The 18,880-nt window shown below is 40.1% G+C and overlaps 2 protein-coding genes across 2 annotated transcripts; both read right to left on the reverse strand.

Annotated features, from left to right (window-relative positions):
• Positions 1-1,226: 1,226 nt before the first annotated feature.
• Positions 1,227-9,363, reverse strand: LOC130178528 (solute carrier family 22 member 13-like). The gene is made up of 10 exons (XM_056390854.1): positions 6,219-9,363; positions 6,031-6,134; positions 5,788-5,942; positions 5,481-5,649; positions 5,100-5,220; positions 4,173-4,267; positions 3,876-4,090; positions 3,686-3,794; positions 3,383-3,589; positions 1,227-2,712 (listed from the first exon to the last, which is right to left on the reverse strand). The coding sequence occupies exons 1-10, from the start codon at positions 6,591-6,593 to the stop codon at positions 2,643-2,645; spliced, it is 1,620 nt and encodes a 539-aa protein (XP_056246829.1). The 5' UTR covers positions 6,594-9,363; the 3' UTR covers positions 1,227-2,642.
• An 8-nt stretch (positions 9,364-9,371) lies between these two features.
• Positions 9,372-18,871, reverse strand: LOC130178530 (serine/threonine-protein kinase OSR1-like). The gene is made up of 17 exons (XM_056390856.1): positions 18,649-18,871; positions 17,883-17,995; positions 16,499-16,607; positions 14,860-15,001; positions 13,988-14,043; positions 13,668-13,777; positions 13,428-13,529; positions 13,017-13,150; positions 12,834-12,882; positions 12,664-12,729; positions 12,315-12,437; positions 11,584-11,619; positions 11,268-11,417; positions 11,052-11,157; positions 10,882-10,950; positions 10,455-10,519; positions 9,372-10,347 (listed from the first exon to the last, which is right to left on the reverse strand). The coding sequence occupies exons 1-17, from the start codon at positions 18,716-18,718 to the stop codon at positions 10,273-10,275; spliced, it is 1,575 nt and encodes a 524-aa protein (XP_056246831.1). The 5' UTR covers positions 18,719-18,871; the 3' UTR covers positions 9,372-10,272.
• Between the last annotated feature and the right edge of the window lie 9 nt (positions 18,872-18,880).

An 18,880-nucleotide genomic window follows, 5' to 3' on the forward strand; every position in this document is an offset into this window, starting at 1 on the left:
CCAACTTCTCTTTTCTCATATTACACAACAACAACAATAACAGTGTGCTGTTTAACTGACAGTGTAGTACAACATGTCTTATCTTCCACAGAAAGAACTGTTGATCTTTTACCAACTTTTACAATATGCTGACTTTTTGCCTGTACTCTTACATGAAAGGTGAGCCTGTTACACAATATGGAGCCATGGCAACTGTAGTGACGCAGTTCGCAGGGATTTACTAGTTGCTGTAAAGGATATTAATTCAATCTTGTCAGATTCAAGTCTGCAGAAGACTTCACAAACTGCTGCCTTGACCCTGACACTGCGTAACTTGTCTGGCCACAAGCTGAAATGCTTGGTTGATCTTACAGTGAGGTCATTTATACCACATGTGCAGCTGGAGTTTTGACCTCTTTCACCCTTTTTCTATGCACCATGGCAGTGAAAACAACAAACTAATTTAACTTCCTCATTTCCTCCATGTCAGGTTCACCAGATGATTACCACCACGATATGGTCCGATGTCTGTTAAATGCGAAACCCAACAGCACTGTTAGCCCACATGTAAATTTGTAACTTCCACAGTAAGTGGAAAGTCAAGGCCAGACAGACTGACACTTAGCCAATCATAAAGCAATACCTGCTTGTTTTCAGACTGATAAGAAGTTGTTTAGGTGCAATTGGAGGTCACAAATCATACTTTTAGAAATGTCTTTTGCATGCGAGTTTGTCAAATGCAGATGTTTATGTTTGAATTTTGAATAATTTATTTAGTCTACATGTGGTTTGGTGTCATATTTTTGTTTCTAGACGTAGATAATTGATGAAACTGAACTGATGAGATGATGGTGGAACGTCCTCTTGTACTCTCCTCACAGCTGAAAACATCTACATTTCCAGACTAGTTTGTGAATTTCAGCTGGTGCATTCGTCCTCCACCATCATTTATTTTGCTCTGACACTGTTGCTATGCATGTTCAACTTGTCTGGGTCCCTCATTACCTCCTGCAAAGCCAACAACTGTCATTTTTTAATAAGACTCACTTGTGCTGAGTCTGGCTTCGTAGGGTGTAAATCCTCACTGCTGTTTGCCTAATATACCATGTCTCATGTATTCCTTCTCGGGACCAGTACACGGTGCTGGATGAATCATTTTGTTTGGCCCTAATGCATTGAAGAGTTTACTGCTGAGCTGAGCTGACTGCATTATCAGTTCAAGAGATTACACTTTCTCACTAACAAGCTAGAACTACATTCATTCTTTATTAGTGTTTTATTTTTCCAACAGAGCAGCACTGACAGCAGGAAAGACAGACCATAAGTCTGATGCAAACACGCTGAGTCAATGGGCATTATCAAAGGCAGAACACAGTCCAAATAAAAACATTCTGCTAAAAAATATACAACTAATGTTACACACAACAAAGACATGTATAAATACTGTACGGCCACAAGCAGGACTGATTGTGGTCCAAGCAAACTGGGAGCATTTGGATGCTTGTTTTTTATTCAGTAGCTAATGAAATGTGGTTTTCATTACATTTACGGTACATTACACTTTCTAAGGCCCATTTAGTTTTGACACACAGGCATTTTACAGCATTGGTACTTAGTTTAAATGTATTTGCTTCGTGCAATTTCATGCAAATTAGAGATTGGAGATTTGGCATTGTAAAGCGGTGATTCAGATTTGTAGCACTGACTTGCGTAACTGACGATTTTTTAATATATCAATAGCAAAAGCTGGCTGCGGTAATGTGACTGTCGCAGCAGTTTGGATTACCTTTCACCAGTCGTTCAGGGGGCCGAGTCTATTTCAGGAAGCTAACCACAGATCCACGGACCACGGATCTACTACAGATTATTCACTCAGTTTCAGAAGAATCTGACAAACTGTCACGGACGAGTTGATGAATTATAAAAGTGGAGACACAAGCGTAAACGTAAACATCTTTGTTGTCGCGCCACATTGAGGCCGTTTGGTCCAAGGTTTTGTACATTCCCTCTTCATGACACCGTAAACCTGCATAACCAGTTTTCATGTTGATTGGACATTCACGGCGGAAATTTAAAGCTGCTGAATTTTGTTTGAGTCACATTGAATTACGAAAGCAATACTTTGAGAAAAGTTAGAAAAGGTTACTATGAGTCACTGTGCCAAATGTGAACGTTTGTCATTGTCTATGGAAAACAAGCAAACTTCAATTATATTATTGAATTATATTATATTATATTGTATGAAACACGTTAGGTCTTCATACAGACCTAACGTGGATGTTTCATAATAATCAGACAAAGCATTGGTGAGACATTTACTACACTTAGACATTTTGATGAATATTGATTGGCTTGTAAAATCAGCGTATTGAAAATTCTTGTGTATATAATCTTGGTCAAGTTCTGTAATGATTGGTCCGGTGCTTGCTGACAAGGTTTTAAGGAAAATGGATACAGTATATTTTTAGAGCAGACGAACAGTGGAGCAAAGACACAGATGAATGGAGATATTGACATGAAGAAAGAATTTGGACCCTCAGCCACACCACCTGGGTACAGCACCTCATGGTTTGGGGCCCGTGTTTCTAAAGCTTATGGCTTCGCTGCTTGGACCACTAAAAAAAAAATAATCAGAACTAAAACAAAAGGTTTCAGTTCGCCAACTACAGTTTGGTGCATTTCCTGCCCTTGTTGTCGGCCTTGTTGGAGTCACTCCTCTTGGTGTTCATTTTCCTATAATGAAAAGGAATATTTAGATTACATAATTGACTTGGAATTGGCAACTGACCGTTGCTGATTACCATAAAACCTACAATAAGCATAAAGAATAGTGGTTGGACTCCTGAACTCATGGCTATTGTTTATTTCCAGACAGGCTCAATGGCTAACATACCTCCTTTACCATTACAAGGTTAATCTAAAACAAATAATGATGAACTTAAATTAATATTTTTAACAATATATTTCTTTCCATTTCCACAAATGTAAATTGAAGTTTGATGCTTTTCATTGTTTTAGATTTGTAAGACTAAACAAAGACAGTGTTGTTATTTTTTCTCCTATTTATCGTGTGTATATTCGTTAACAGGTGACGGGGTGCTGCATACAATCGCCTTTACAGGGTTAAATAAAGTTATATTGAAGGAAGGTTAATCAAATTTCCATTATATGTAACAGACAATAGAGCTTTCGTGTCTCAGTTAATGTGTGTGACTTCTAGTGATGTGCAAAGCAGTTGTGTCCCGTAGCACTAGAATCAATTCATTAAAAAGATTTGTTCAAAATGGGGATGGATGTCCCTGATGGTTGGCCTGTAACTGACCCCAAATAAAAGCAAATGTTGCCACAATTCTTCAGTAAATCACCACAGTAATTTTAGTCTTTTTCCATCCAGATTGCTTACCTGCTGCCCTTGGCCTCATCGATTGAATCAGGAAGCTCTTTTCTGCTGGTCTCTGGAAGGAGGAGGACAAGAGCTCCACTGACCACCGCAAGGCTGCTGAAGACTATGATGGGTATGGACTGGTGGTATATGGCCAACATGTTGACCAACGGAGACAGCAACCCTGCTACTCTGAACGCTATGGACCCTAAGCCAACGGCCGTTTGCCTGAAGGAGTGGAACAAGGAGTTCATTTTCAAATATATAAAGTGTATATGTTGAATATCTATAATTATATATTTTGTATACTTTGATCATGCGTACCTGAGAGAAGTGGGAAACAGCTCCTGGATATAGACCATACATACTGAACCAGCCCAGTTCAAAAAGAACTTTCCTGTGGTTACAAGCGCCGTGATAACAACGGCGTTGTCTGAAATGTAGAATATGTTAAACCACTGACAGTCAAATGAATGTATCCTCATCTACTGAATGTGAAGGACAGGTACTTCACCTTGAGGGAGAACCAGAGTCAAGAGGCAAAACAATCCTCCTGCCAGGAGAGTTGATATGAGGGATTTTTTTCTCCCCACCAGCTCCAGAGCCCACATGCAGAGGAGATGAGCTGGAATCTCAGAGATCCCAAACAGGAACTGAACCAGGAAGATGCTCAGACCAAACTTACCCACATTCAGGACGAGGCAGAAGTAGCCTAGATTTAATGAAAACCTTAATACCACAGAACACAACAATTAAATAAATTAAAGTAAATAAAATTTAAAAATGCATTAAAAAAATCTGCTTCACATACCAGGCAAAAGATATAATGACTAAATGTTTCATCAGGACTGTTGAGGTAAAAATTGTTTTGATTCCTCCTTTCTGGACTTCTCGTTCCTTAGTTACCTGAAAGGTAAATGTATTATTATTAAAACACGTCAACATTACTAAAAAACTATAGCTGCTAGAGACGGTTTTCACAGTCCCCAGAGGATTGATATTACTGACTTTAGTTATCCCCTTACTTTCCCTATTGCACCACCATGAGTTTGTGTTTTTAACTGATATATCTTGACTATTGGACGGATTGTTGTGATTGACTTGAAATAGGTATTCATGATCCCCCTCAGGATTAAGTGAAATAATTTCAATCTATGACTTTTCATCTACATTAATCAGCAAACAAATACTGTTGTTTATGAGCTAATACCATGGATCTATAGAACTGGATGCCAAACTCAAAGATGGCTGCCACTTGCTATAATGAAAATTGCTAGCATGGATCATAGTGCAAGAGCAAGTGGAGCAAGTGCTGTCACTGTACCCAGCTCTCTTAATACATCCATGTCTAACATCTGCAAAACTGATGACATCCCCATTAGCCTCGGCTGTACTTTGTGTTTATGCTAATTAGCAAATGTTAGCATGCTAAACTAAGATGAAGAACATGGTAAACATTGAACCTACTAAAAAGCTGGGGCTAGCTGGTTAGCGTGCTAACTTCAGTAGAAGAAAAGACGTGATAGAGACAAGAGTTAACATTGATGATGCTTTCCACTGCTAGAGACGATTGTTGGCGCGTAAAGGAATGAGGTTTGATGATGAACCCACAATGTTTCCTCTACACTCAGAGCTGGTAATGCTAACATCGGCTATGTGGCAACAGCAAAACTTACAAATGGCTCCATTTGAGTCTCATTTGATTAAATGTAATCCAGATTCCGGAAATCTGACTTGCCATGTTGGGCAGATTCTCTGGGAGTTTCTTTTTATTGATTGCTGCAACTCTTCGTATCAACTTCATAGCTTCTTCGTTTCTTCCGTTTCCCAGCAACCATCTTGCAGATTCTGGAATCCACCTTAAAAGATTACAAATTAAAAATGTCAAACTAACAAACTATTATTAGTTTCTCAAGAGTCTAAATCACCAACTGAGCCATTAATCAGGCACATTACAACTTTCCTGAGCACACTGTAAGCAAACTGGTTTTGCATGATCTCATTATGTGAGGTAACACAAGATAGACGTGGGTAAACAGGATTGGGAACATTAGGTATGACCAGGGAGTTTGTCAATAACTGACCAAAGCACTGTGTAAAAAGTATATACAACACTTACCATATGTACAGGATAACAAAGGCCTGTCCTCCTGATATCACATACTGTGCTGTTCTCCAGTCACGAACAGCATAGACCAGACCAGCCATGGCACACTGTCCAAGACCTCCAAACATCTGGCTCACACAGGAGGCAAAGGACCTTTTCTTGACCCCGATCCATTCGGTGGCTACACACAGAATTTAAACACCAAAATCACTGCAGTGCTAGGACGAGAAAAGTTTTTACAGGAGAGGACAATTCCGTTTGCGATACAAATCAGCAAAAAATAAAAAGATATATATAGTATATTACGAAGAAGTCATACCTAATACAGTAGAGTTCATTCTGTATCCTCCAAGTGCAGCTCCAACTATGAACTGTAACACTATGTAAACATAGAAATTTGGAGACACACCAGCAACTGAGGCGAACACCATCAGGAGGACAGCTGGTATCTGGGTGGTTCTCCTGCGGCCGTACCTGAGGTTGAGCGAGTGAGTGACCATTGAAGGTTTATGTTTCCCAACATTTTGCAAACAACCTAATATATCGTTTTCTAATCACTTACGTATCAGCTGTTGGTCCAAAGATGAATGAACCAGCAAGTAAACCAGTCATGATGACCGTCTGTGCGACTGCAGCCATGTAAGAATTGTCACAGACGAGATCAAACTGAAAAAAAAAAACCCAATAGGGCAGTCGGCACAGATGATACCAAAGAAATCAATCACAAATCATACATCATGTTTAACTTACATCAGTGACTATGGTGGCCTCATACAGAGTGTTGTAGTACACCCACCCACTCTGGCACCCTGAGGTCTCATTGAGTCCGTACTCCCTGATGGAGCCGATGTCCCGGTCCACAGGGACAAACATCCGACACCTGCTGAAGGTCCCGTCCTCCTCCCGGGGCAGAGTCAGGTTCAGCTGCTCGTCTGTGGTCAGGTTAGGATCAGCTCTGAGGATCCAGTCCGTGTTGCAGTGTCGCTCTGGATCTGACTGGATAAAAAGAAAACTACAAAGGAAAACTGGCAGTAAGAAATGTGGGAAGGCTAACGCGAGAACAACGACCTTCTGGAATAAACCAAACTCTCCGATGGTCCCCAGGATCTCTCCAAAATCCGTCATTTTCACACGGCAGACGATGTTTCAAACTAACTGGTAAACCTTAGTCTTATTGAAGCAGGGGTCATAGTCAAAATAAATGTTTAACCACCTCACTTTAGCCAGTAACTAAATGGGTGAACACATTCAATGTAAACTGTGACATCTTAAACAAACATTGTCTGGCCTCATTGAATTCCATCATGTGACTTTATTCAGCTACTAAAAATCATTTTGCATGTGTTGACATTATCCAACAATGTATATAATTTGTCAAGGAATCTCTTTTATGTTATCACAAATATTCCACTTCAAATTATGCATTTGTAGGTGTAGACATTTTATGATTAAACATATTTAAAAATATATGTAATGATTTGTAAAAAAAAAAAAAAAAAAAGTTTAAAAAAGAAAAATGTACTTGCCAATCATCTGATTAAATTAACACTAATCATTCAGTGCTACCACAAAGAGGCAGAATTATGGTTTTCTGACGAGTAAATAATGGAAGGGAAATAAATTTAGGAAATCTAGATGACAGCTCAAAGCCTCCGATAATCATTTTTTCCACCAAAATCACACAGGTACACACACTGGGGGAGAGGAGAGTTTAACCTCCATGGACAGGTTTCAATGACAAAAACCGAATATCATGACGTCGAAACACAGTGTGTGTGCGATTACAAGCTCCATGTACTTAAAAAAATAATAGGCATGTTAACATATCAATAAGGTGCCAATTGAACAAATAATTTGTGCATGATTAGTGATGCTCTAACAAAAGGCCAACAGTGGAAAACACTACAAAACAAATTAAACTATGTGCTGAACATGATGAGTCTCAGTCTGTTTGCCTTAATCAATATTTACAAGTAAAATGTTCCTTTTATCCGACATGTACATTTAGACAGTCAATGAATCTACATCGTTACATACAAACCTGTTGGTGTGACAGTGCATGGAGTTGCCATCAAACGTACATTTACAACTTCTTTACATACACCATTTACATCAGTACCTGAACTAGGAGCCGTATCGCAGCTCTTCGTACGTGGTACAAAACAACCAAACAGCTACACTGGGAGTGACGACAGTGATTCGTTGTTGAGTGTTTATAAAGAAAAGTGACTACAGTACTGTGTGTGAAAACAACTTGACTAATGACAAAAAAAATAATAATAATCTAAACAAATTTTTGGCTTCTGGAAAAGTTTAAAGGGTTACTTCACCCAATATATGAAAAAGTTACCACTAGTGGTATCCAGCCATGCAGTCAGTTCTGATTTTATTTGCTGAGATTCCTGCAGCCCTTCATTATATAAGATACAGGGAGTTTTGCTCGTTGTGTTCAAGGAAACTTACATTTAAATAAGACTACAGCCACGCTAGCTGCTCTCAAACTGCTGTAACTAAACGCCTATGGCAGCTGAGCTGCTCACAGCGGCAACACTAACATGCTAATGTTTAGTAGGTGTAACAGTGTTCATCATCTTAGTTTAGTCTTTCAGCATATTAATACTTGCTCATTCGCACTAAGCACAAAGTTCACCTGAGGCTGAGTTTCACAAAGATCTTGTCACTAGGTTAGAAGTGACAGGGAGTCCTGCACCACATTCATGGCATGAAATATTTCACAAAAAATAAAAAATCTCAACCTCATGGTGGCGCTAAATCCGGGGATTATCATCCGTAGAGCCATGCTGCTAGCAGTAACACTCCTCTCCAAACAGTGTCTACTTTATTTTGAACAATCAACATAACACACTCATTTTTTTTTTTAATATGTATATATATATATATATATATATATATATATATATATATGTGTGTGTGTGTGTATATATAAGGAACTACTTTTTTCCAAATTTCAGTGCATGCTAATACCCTCACTGTGACAACTTTAGGGTGTTGACTTTAGCAGGTATATTCACCATATTTTTTTTTGTGTGTGTTTTAGCATTAGATAATTAGCACTAAACAGATTACAGCTGAGGCTGATGGGAATGTCATTAGTTTTGCAGAATTGGTCATTAATCAATGAAATGAACAAACTCAAATTTTGACCTGATTGTGGAGGAAGACAAGAAGACAGAATCACCAAAGTCAAGAGGATTCGTCCTTCAGAGACACTGAATATATGTAGAAAATTTCATTATAAATCATCCGTTAGATTTGGAGTCACTTGAGGACCACAATGGTGACCAGAGCCATGACGCTAGCATGGCTAAAAACAAACTTTCATCTACCTCTATCGTATTGAGATACAGGCAGAAATCTCAGAGACTAATACCTCAGACCTTACAACCAAAGCTAGCTGCATGACTAAACGCCACTGAGGCAAGTTACAACATCGATTTTTGCAATTTGGGAGAACTGCCCTTTAAAGTTTTATTTCACGTTGGTGGAACATTTGCAGTTTTTGAGCGTGCACACCTCCACAGAAGTTCATCAGCAGTCAGCCTCTAACACAAGCTGTCTCGGGGATCAACCCTCATCGCCAGCATTCAGGATTCTTCCCAGCTGTTTTTATCAATAACTGTAAATGGGGTCAATTACATCTTAACGGGGACTATAAAAAAGCAATTACCTGTGTCCGTCTGTTGGTTTGTTAAGTTTGAATTTTATCGACATGCGTGTAAAAATGAAAGTAAATCCTCACCGCAGGATCTTAAAGCTGCTCGTTTTGCTGGTTGACTCTTTATGAACTCCTTTTGAGGTACAAGCACAAAAAGCAGTTTTATTCAAGCCCAGAGAAAAATATTATTTGCAACTAGTGGTCACATATGGTGAAAAGAAAATATTAGGAACGTCTCAATCTGTGTGTCATTAATACCTCAGGGAAACGCCATCTGGCCAGATATTGTAACTACAGCGAGGAGACAGAGCCGTTACAGCTGATTCATGTTTCGTTGAATAATTTCAGCAGTGCGGTCAGGGCTTAAACACTGGTTATGCTTTAACAAAACCACTGCACACTGATACTGTGGAGGTGAGAATTCATCGCACTGCGTTAGGCTGCCTTATAGTTATCTGGTCATTAAACACTAAACTACGCTGCAGTGAATTTATAAGATATTTGTATCAGTGTTGAGGGGGATTTTATTTTTCGTAGATTTTTATAGATAGGCGTACAAAGAATACGCCAAATAATCACACAATCTTAATTTTTCACCAATCACACTGGTAAAATCTATATTTTGATGAACTAAGGCTGAATTTATACATTTCAATTTTAGTGTAGCATAAAGTGCCATGTAAAGGTGGCACGACTCTCTTGTGAGTTTTGTGGCACAGATGATTTTTTTTTTTTTTTTTTTAAAAAGGAGAAAAAAAAGGCAATCACTTCCAGTACTGGCAGGAGATGGTTTGGATTGTGCTTATGTATGAAGAGGAAGAAAAACAAAGAAAAAGAAATTAGGAGTTCATATAGTTGATTGCATCTGTTCTCCCATTTACTGTATAAGCGCACTGTAAACGTTTCAAGTGTGATTCCTGTGATGAACTGAGCCTCCTCTCAATGTGGTCCTCATGCATCCTGCAGTAGTGTCACACTCCTGCCAGCTTCATGTCTCATCATCACCATCATCACCATCATCATCATCTTCTCCCTCCTCTCTTTGGCAGTAGTGGTTTCTTGGAATTGACTACAATGCAGCTGTGCAATACCATTAGTTTCTGTCCTTTGTTTCCGGCTCTGCTTGACTTAACTGATGCTGAGCTGAGCAAATCCAACGAGTTTAACGTCATCGGGGATTTCAGACTCCTCCACACCAGATGCCTGGAAGACAGGGAGCAAGAACAAATAAATACATCTCTGATCGAAAAAAACCTGTAAAACATATTTTACACATCAGTGGACAGAATCCATTGTGTCTGTGTACTCACCAGTTTAAAGGTCAAGTTTTTGTTACTGTGAGGATCATCAACAATCTTTTGCAAATTGGCAGCAACTAGACAGAAGATACAAGGAAGTGAGAGGACGACATCAGATGACTGACTAATGTGAGGAGAGAATCTAAGAGATTACAAGACTTTTCCCTCATGCCCAGTGTTGAAAACAGGAAATAACTGGTTCTGGAGCCTCGTGCATATTACACACTCACAAACAGGAGGTATTTAGAGAATACATACCAGTGATTTTGCAAGCGTTATCACATTCACTACAAATCACATAGATTTAACAGCTTTTTAGTTTTTAGGTGTGAAAAAATAAATATAGTGACCTAAAATTAGAAAAAGCAAGACGACAACACTGAGTTATCTCAATGCTACTGTATTTATCCCACCCTGCAGTGCTTTTTCTCCAACTTACCAATGACTAAGTCCCTCCCGTCCACCAGCCCGGCTGAAACCAACTCCTGAGAAACTCCGTCAGCTGAGTCTGAGGGGAGACGACGAGAGGAAAATCCAAAAATAAAGACATGAGACTGGAGTGTAACAGCACAAATGCGTATGAAGAAAAAGCTAGGTGGTATTTTTTACCTCTGCCTTGCATGAACTCAAATCGGATGTCATTGAGTTCCTTCTTGGGATTCCTCAGTCTCAGGACGAGGCTGATGGGAACACTAGCATTGGCTGCAGCCGGATCCTGCAACAGCATCAGCAACAGTAAGCTGTAACCTGTTCATCAATTCTGGTTGTCGAGAACACATTTGCAATTGCCTGTGCTAACTAAGCATTCTCCATGTTTGTTTTCACCTGAGCAGTGGGTGCATGGGAGGGGCTCGCTGCGTGAGCAGGAGCCTGTGGTGGAGCCTCCTCTCCCGTCTGGCCCACGCTCGCGGGGCCCTCGTGTGCTGCTCCAGGTGCTTGCAGATGTCCTGTGGAACCGTCTGCTGGTGGGAAAAGCTGAGAGGCAACGAATTTGCAAATGAATCAGCAGGTGTTTTCAGTTTTACATGAATGAATATAACAAAAAGAAGTGGACACACATAAGACAGTCATGCAGATCGCTCTGACAACGCATTACAGTAAATCAAGATTTTCAGGTCATGTCCATCACAAATAGACTCACCTCCATATTCTGGGACCCGTCCTTCACCCTGGGTGACTGCAGAATGGACATGACAGATTGTCAGGATTAAAAACATGCAATTCTCCTTTTATCCCCAGAATGTATGGACTGATGGAGTATTGAAGGATTGAAGGAATTTGACACAAGGTAGGTGACATTAAACACAAGGCTTAACTGAAATCACAGTTAAGATAACAGACAGTAAAATCCCACAGCCAGACATGAATTGAGTGTGAACACACACAGGAAAAGTATTTGAATAGGGAACCTGAGCAGGCGGTTTAGGCCCTTTGACAGCTTCCTTCCTTAGGATTGAGCTAATTTAAGTTTGCACGCCATGATGCTTATTCAATAATTGTTCCTCTTATGTTTAATACTCACATTTGCTCTGTTTTTATTTAAATATTGCAGAATTTTCCCTATTTAAAAAAACATTTACTTGACCTCAACAACACATCAGAATTATTCAAATTTTGTTGTTTCTCGGTCAGAACAAGAACAAGTTTGAGAAGTAAATGTTTCTTAGTTGAGTAGTAACCTAAACTTGGAACTACACTAACAATGAGACAGGTGGCCTCAACAAAAACAAACTCCAGCTTGGCCACAAACCAGTTGTCCAACAGCACCATCTGCTGGTCGAACGGACACTGTGCGCGTTGAGAATATACAGTACGGTGGCCCTCTAAAGTAAAGTGGATTGACTCTTGGAAGACACAGATATGCAGTCTCACCCGCAGAGCTGCCACAGCAGCTTTGCCCTCCTCACTCTCCTCGTCCAGCTCGTCATCGCTCCACTCCCAACCGCCGTCCTCCGTCTTGTGGAGACGGCCACTGGAGCCGGGCACACGACGCACCTACACAACGCATTTTGTAAGAAAACAAACAAAACACTAATTGAGAGATATGCAACACTTAATAATTACTTGTTCATTAAGTCTTCCTTTTAAATCTTTTGCAGAGTTGCACAGGTGTATCCCAGCATGCATTAGGCAGGAACTGGGACACACACCATGGACAAAGACAACACACCACCGTACAGTAACACAATGTTGTATATTGAGTGCTTTGTTCAAGGCAGACCTTTTTTGATCGCTCTGTTATTGTTGGACCTTTCTGTAGAAGCCTCTCCTGTAAGTACTCGTTGTTCTGTGACGGAAAGAAAAACATTTCTTACAGGATCTTCAATGGATCATTCAAACATGCTGAAATATTCAGTCAGTTTATTTTTCCAATAGTGATGCAGGGCTCACCTTGGCTTTTGTGAAGAATTTGTGCTTCAGCAACTCAGCAGCAGTTGGCCTAAATAGGAAAGAGACATAGAGCTCCTGATTATAGTTATTACACAACTGTGGAATCTAACGGAAAGCAAAAGCAAAACAAGCACAACTTTAATCTGGCATTAGGCTAAAAAAAGGGTTTAGGGACTAACTGACCTTTTTTCCGGATCTTTCTGTAAACACAGAGAGAGCATCTTCCTGAAGGACTTGCCGTACTTCTTCACCATTTCCTTATCTGTGATGCCTGTCTCCAGACAGGGAGGGTCATTCTGCAAAGTCAACATCAGCACCTACAGCCATGCAAAGATCAGCTTTAGTCAGTCAACAGATACAAAAGAAACTGTAGAATAGAAACAGAAGGTATCTTTATCAAAGCCAGGAGACCGGCACGACAAACCAGTAAACTACAAACCTTTGTTTAGAATGAATAAAAGATATCAACATTTCTACAGTATGCTCCAGTAACTGCAATAGGCTCTAAAAACGGTCTCAATTTGTTTTGTTCAACCTGTTTTAAGTGTTTTTCTGTAGTGAAATAAAGAAAATAGATACAGTGAGGGCAGTTACCTTCATCGGTGGGTATTTGTGATATGGTGCTGCCCCCGTGGCAAGTTCAATGGCTGTTATCCCAAAACTCCAGATGTCTGCTTTGAAGTCATACCCGCGGACCTGTGGATTAAACACAGAACCCTGTGAACAGAGCTCTCCAGGTGTTTTATATTTCCTTTTATATAAATGTAGTTATGAGGCATTAGAGAGAGAAAGCAGAGGCAGAGAAAAAAGCCATCTGCAAAACAAGCTTCCCACCTGCTCCATGACCTCCGGGGCCATCCAGCACGGCGTCCCCACAAACGTCTTCCGAACCTTGTTCCTAGTCATGTCTCCTCCTGCTGCTAGAAAGGCACTCACACCGAAGTCTGGTGTGTGTGTGATTGAGAAAAAAATCAGATTAAATTAGTTTCAAAATAAACAGACAAACCATTTTTTGTTGTGCAATGGGCCCCCGCTGATCATTTGGATAATGTATGATAATATAAAAATAGATCAGCACAGGAGCAGTCTACAGAGCGTAACTATAAATCATCTCAAGTTGTACAGCTGCGGTAGACGTAGAGAAAACACTGTACCAGCAATTTGCACAGAACCATCGTCCCCAAGAAGAATATTTCCAGCCTTCAGATCCCTGTGCATGAAGAGAAGAAGGATTAAATCATCATGTGCAATTAAAATATCACAAGTCAGTGACTGCATCAACAGAGGAGCGGCTAAGCTGTGCATACTGACTCTTCAAATGAACAAACACTCTTTTATATTGCACACAAACCAGTTAAAACTGAACCTTTGATCCGCTTCATCTTTCTCCACCTAATTTCTGTTTGCATACATTCAGTGCAAACTATGCACATAAAACCAGAGTGGACTAACCTGCTCCCAACCTTCCCCGCCCCGCCCTTTCCTGATTAGTTGTAAGTGAGTTAGCCGCAGCATCTGAGCTCAATCAGCAGCTGCTCTCTCTGCAATACTGAAATACTGCCCACAAACTGTGACAAACACCAGACACATTTCATTTGCTCTTAAAATATGATAATCCATCTTTCAAAGTAAATACATTTTAAAGTCATAATAATGAGACAATAATGAGACATGAGTGTGAGTGGATAGTCTGTTCGTTTGAAACAATTACACACAACAAGACACAGAGGACACAGACAGGCCTTTCTTCTCAGCTGTGGTTCTCCGGGTTCCTGAGAGGAACTTTTACGTAAAACAAAACTCCTCAATTATACATTGTCAGTGTATTAAATATTGAAGGAGCGAGGTCTAGTTCAAACTGCACACTCGTACGCAGAGATGAAACACCCTGTGTCTAAGTGACCTGAGACTGAGTGAGAGTATGTGGTGCAACATGGAGGCGACCATGAGTCAAAGTGCCTCAGCACAGTGTTCAGTGACAGCGAGGCATTACCCCGCGGCCTGGTCACACGTCATCACAACTCACCGATGAATCTGTCCGTTTTTGTGAAGGTACTCCAGCCCCTCCAAGACTTCTCTAAGGATGGTGGCGATACTGGCCTCATCCAACACGCCAGTCTTGTGCTCGCCACGAGAGATGATATGTTTGATGATGTCCAACACGGAGCCTGAGAGACAGGCGGAGACTTGTCACAATACATGCTGACAGTACATGGAGGGAATCTCCTGTTTGGCAAGTAGTTAAAGGCACATTGACTCCCATTTATCTGGAAGTGGTTTGTACTATAAACAAAACCGGCAGAGTCATATCCTGATTTTAAAACCACAAAACCCAGCCTGCCATAACTCTGTGGAGTGCACCAACAGCAGCACCTGACCTCCTGAGTTTCTTCTTCTGGAAGAATGCATGTGAACTGACAAATAACCTCCTGCTTAAGTACTGCTTTTATGTTGCTTCTGTTGTTTGTCTAGAAATGGAGAAGTTCACTGTTGGTGAAACGACAAAGTGCCACTTTCTGCCACCTCAAAGGATCCTGCCTTCACAAGTGGCAAAAAGTTGGTGCACAGAAATGTCTCAAACATTATGAAATAATACAAAAAAATAATAGTACTAAGAACTATGCCATTCAAGTGGGAGAATTTTCATAGAACTATAAATTCTCACATATCATTGTCAAACACCATGTTACCAATTTTGAAATGGCTTCCCACAAACCACATTTATAAACAGCTGTAAGACAGAGGAAGTATCACTGTTAAGGTTGATATCCAACCAGCAGAGACTTAAGGAAGTTACTGCGTACAGGATTGTTCAGTATGTGTTATAGTCTGGCATCCTGTAAAACCACATTATGCTATTTTTACACTTTGTTTTTGTACGGATTAAAGTAACCAACTGTAATGTGTTAATTAGTGACCGTTGGTGCAAGGATGTAGTTTTTGTTTCCTTTCGGACAGACTAACTGCAGACTGGCTAAGGTCACCAGCTGCTGACTGCAGCTTCATACTAAGCTTACAGAGTGGTATCAATCCTTTCATCTAACACACAGCAACAGAGCAAATGAGCTTATTTCCAAAATGTCAAACTATTACTTTAATGCTTATCCAGAAAAACATTTCACACAAAAAATGATTAAAATAAAAATAAGTTTACCAGCCAAATTTAATGGCTTATTAAAGAATGTCTATTGATTACAACCGACCTTAGATCAGCTCTAATACTGTAGTCCAACACCTGAATTTAGACTGAGGTGTTTGAATTTTCGACACAAAATACTTCCACATTGGCACATTTGTTTTTTTCCGAGAACCAAATCTTGTAGCATAATCATTTCTCACTTGTTTTAAATTTCCCTCCCACTTTGAACTAATCACGTAGCATGTACAGCCTTACTGCTCAGAGTTAAATAGGTACAAAAAATATATATAAAACAAAAACTCTGACCCAGAAATGTAAGGCAAATTAAAAAAAACAAACTACTACTTGGCCAAATGGCTCCCTGGTTAATCCAAATACTCAGTTCATGTTCAAACCTGAGCTTATTTGAGATAAAAGACGGGAGGTAGGACAAAGAAAGTCAGTTAAAAGTCAAGGTGAATGTAAGAGTGAGCCAAGTGCAACTAAAGTCAGAGGAAAAGTTCATTTCAGCATTAGAGGGACTTACCACCACTGAGCAGCTTCATCACCAGCCACAGTTCATCCTTCACCACAAAGGAAGTGTAGTAAGACACAATGTTTGGATGGTGGCATTGGCTCATAGCCTGGATCTCTTTCTGCACAGAGAAGAAACATGTCGGATAAAAGGTCATACAAGGTTTTGATCTTTTAAACTGAACTTCCATTTAATAAAACCTTACAAACAACCCACTCCCTGCTATTACTCATTGCTCATAGTCAAAACGTCCCTGTTAAAATTGCCAAAACACAAATCAGAAGTACACAGGGCCTCTGACTCCAGGCAGTGGAGTAACCTGGGTTACATCACCACTGGGTCACCAAGCCAAGATATTTTTAACCTGGACGACAGACATAGGTGAATTCAGGATCATAATACATTATATAAGCAATGGGCAGGTGCAAGTCTTGGAAGACAGAAAGACTGGACAATCTAATAAAATATTCACATCAGATAGTACAAATTGCTGTGTTGATATATGGATATGTGGAAAGGACTGATACAGAGCCAAGTCATCCATCTGATGTTCTGCCTTAGCAATTTATGACAATTATTCTTTCTCTTAAACGGGTAAATAAATAAACAAATAATTTGCACAAAAACTGCATAAAAAGTCAATATGATAGAAAAATGACCACCAGTAGAGATACTGCTATACTGATTGTACAACAGTAATAAGTATGTCTTTAATACTTAAGGTAGGCCTGTGTAGGAAACAATAAGAAGGATTACTTTATGGCAAAGTTAGATTTACAAGACTTTTGCAACAATGGGATTAAGTACCTTGACTTGTCAAATATGTAATTAACTACTAATCTGAAGAACACAACCCACCCAACAGAGTGTGTCAAAATTTGCTTTGTCAACCATCGCAAGGGTGAATCACACATTACCATTATATGAATCACCAAGTTTTTTCAACATGGATCAATGAGTGATTCAAGTACAATACAACCAAATTCTGCTTATCCACTGTGTACAGACATCATCAGCTTTTCACTGCACTTGTGTTTACAGTACATCATAGGCAGAGGCTTTCTAAAGCTTAAAGACTTAACATATTGAATATCTAATATCAATATTTTAATTATCTATCCACATTATTTTTAGCACTGTTTAGTGCAGAACCCACTAGTTACTGTTGTTCCGGCAGAGAGTGTTGACATGCTATTTATTCCCATTTAATGCGTCTTTATTAGTGTCTTATTGATTTTACCCAGCTCTACTACTTAGTGGTGGTTTTTTTATCAAGCTTTTTATCTGTCTTTGACTGACCTGACCCCACCAACCCAAACCACTGCCAGGAAACAGACACATGCTTAAAAACATCTGGACTGCAGATGCAGGCCCACATTGTATCTCAGTTTATTACCAGGAGCTCATCCATGCTGGTCTGACACTTTTCCAGGTTGATACGTTTGATGGCCACCTTCTCTTTTCTTGGCTTGCAGTACGCTGCCTGGACAACTGCAGTGGCTCCGCTCCCTGAGGAAAACAGCATTAGGGGTGAAACCATCACATTGTAGTAAAGCCTTGAACTTTTGAAGACAGCTTTTGCAACAGGAAAGCTCATACATTTTTTGTGTGTAATGTGAGAAGGTGTTATATTTGAGCAGTAACTAGTTTCTGACGCTGGGGACAATGGTCACTGACAGAATTAAACAGTTCTGTAAATTTTGCAGCATCCATCTACATTTAACTGAATAATAGAAAACTATAGTTAGATACTTCATCAGACCAACTCTCTTGATCAAAGTCATTAGTCATGTTACCTAGACCAGTATGAGTAGTTCACTATATGCCATATCATACCTTTTGCAATAACCACCTCCCACTTCAACAACTGACTTATCTTCACGCTCTGTGGGCTAACGTGCCTTAGCTAGCCGTTTAGCTTCGTGCTGACTTACTAAGAAGCTATCTCACTTTAGCTCGCCAACTATCAGAAGCAGTTAATTAATTTGGCCTAGCCTGAAGGAAACCCTGCTGAGCTGTTAACCGTCCTGCAATGTAGAAACGGGTTGTAACTGGCCTGCTGTTAGCTAGACATGCGATGCTAGTTGGCTAGTGGCAGTTGGCAGCCAACACCGCTGTAAAGACAGGCTCGGCGGCTAGCATTAGCAAGCTAAGCTACTCACCTATCACCTCATTGAGTTCGTAGTCATCCCTATCGATTGACCAGGATTGAGAGGACTGGTCGTCTGCCATGGCGTCGCTGTTTGAAAGGTGTAAACAATGCTTCTGAATAAGACGCTGTCTGGTATAATATCTTTGTGATCACTCCATTCGGCTCCGATGATGCTGGCTGCTGCTGTTCCGCTGACAACTCCGACCGCTCCTGTCAACACAACTTTACGCGCGACTGACGCA

The sequence above is a fragment of the Seriola aureovittata genome, chromosome 12 (genome assembly GCF_021018895.1).
Source record: "Seriola aureovittata isolate HTS-2021-v1 ecotype China chromosome 12, ASM2101889v1, whole genome shotgun sequence".
Classification (NCBI taxonomy): domain Eukaryota; kingdom Metazoa; phylum Chordata; class Actinopteri; order Carangiformes; family Carangidae; genus Seriola; species Seriola aureovittata.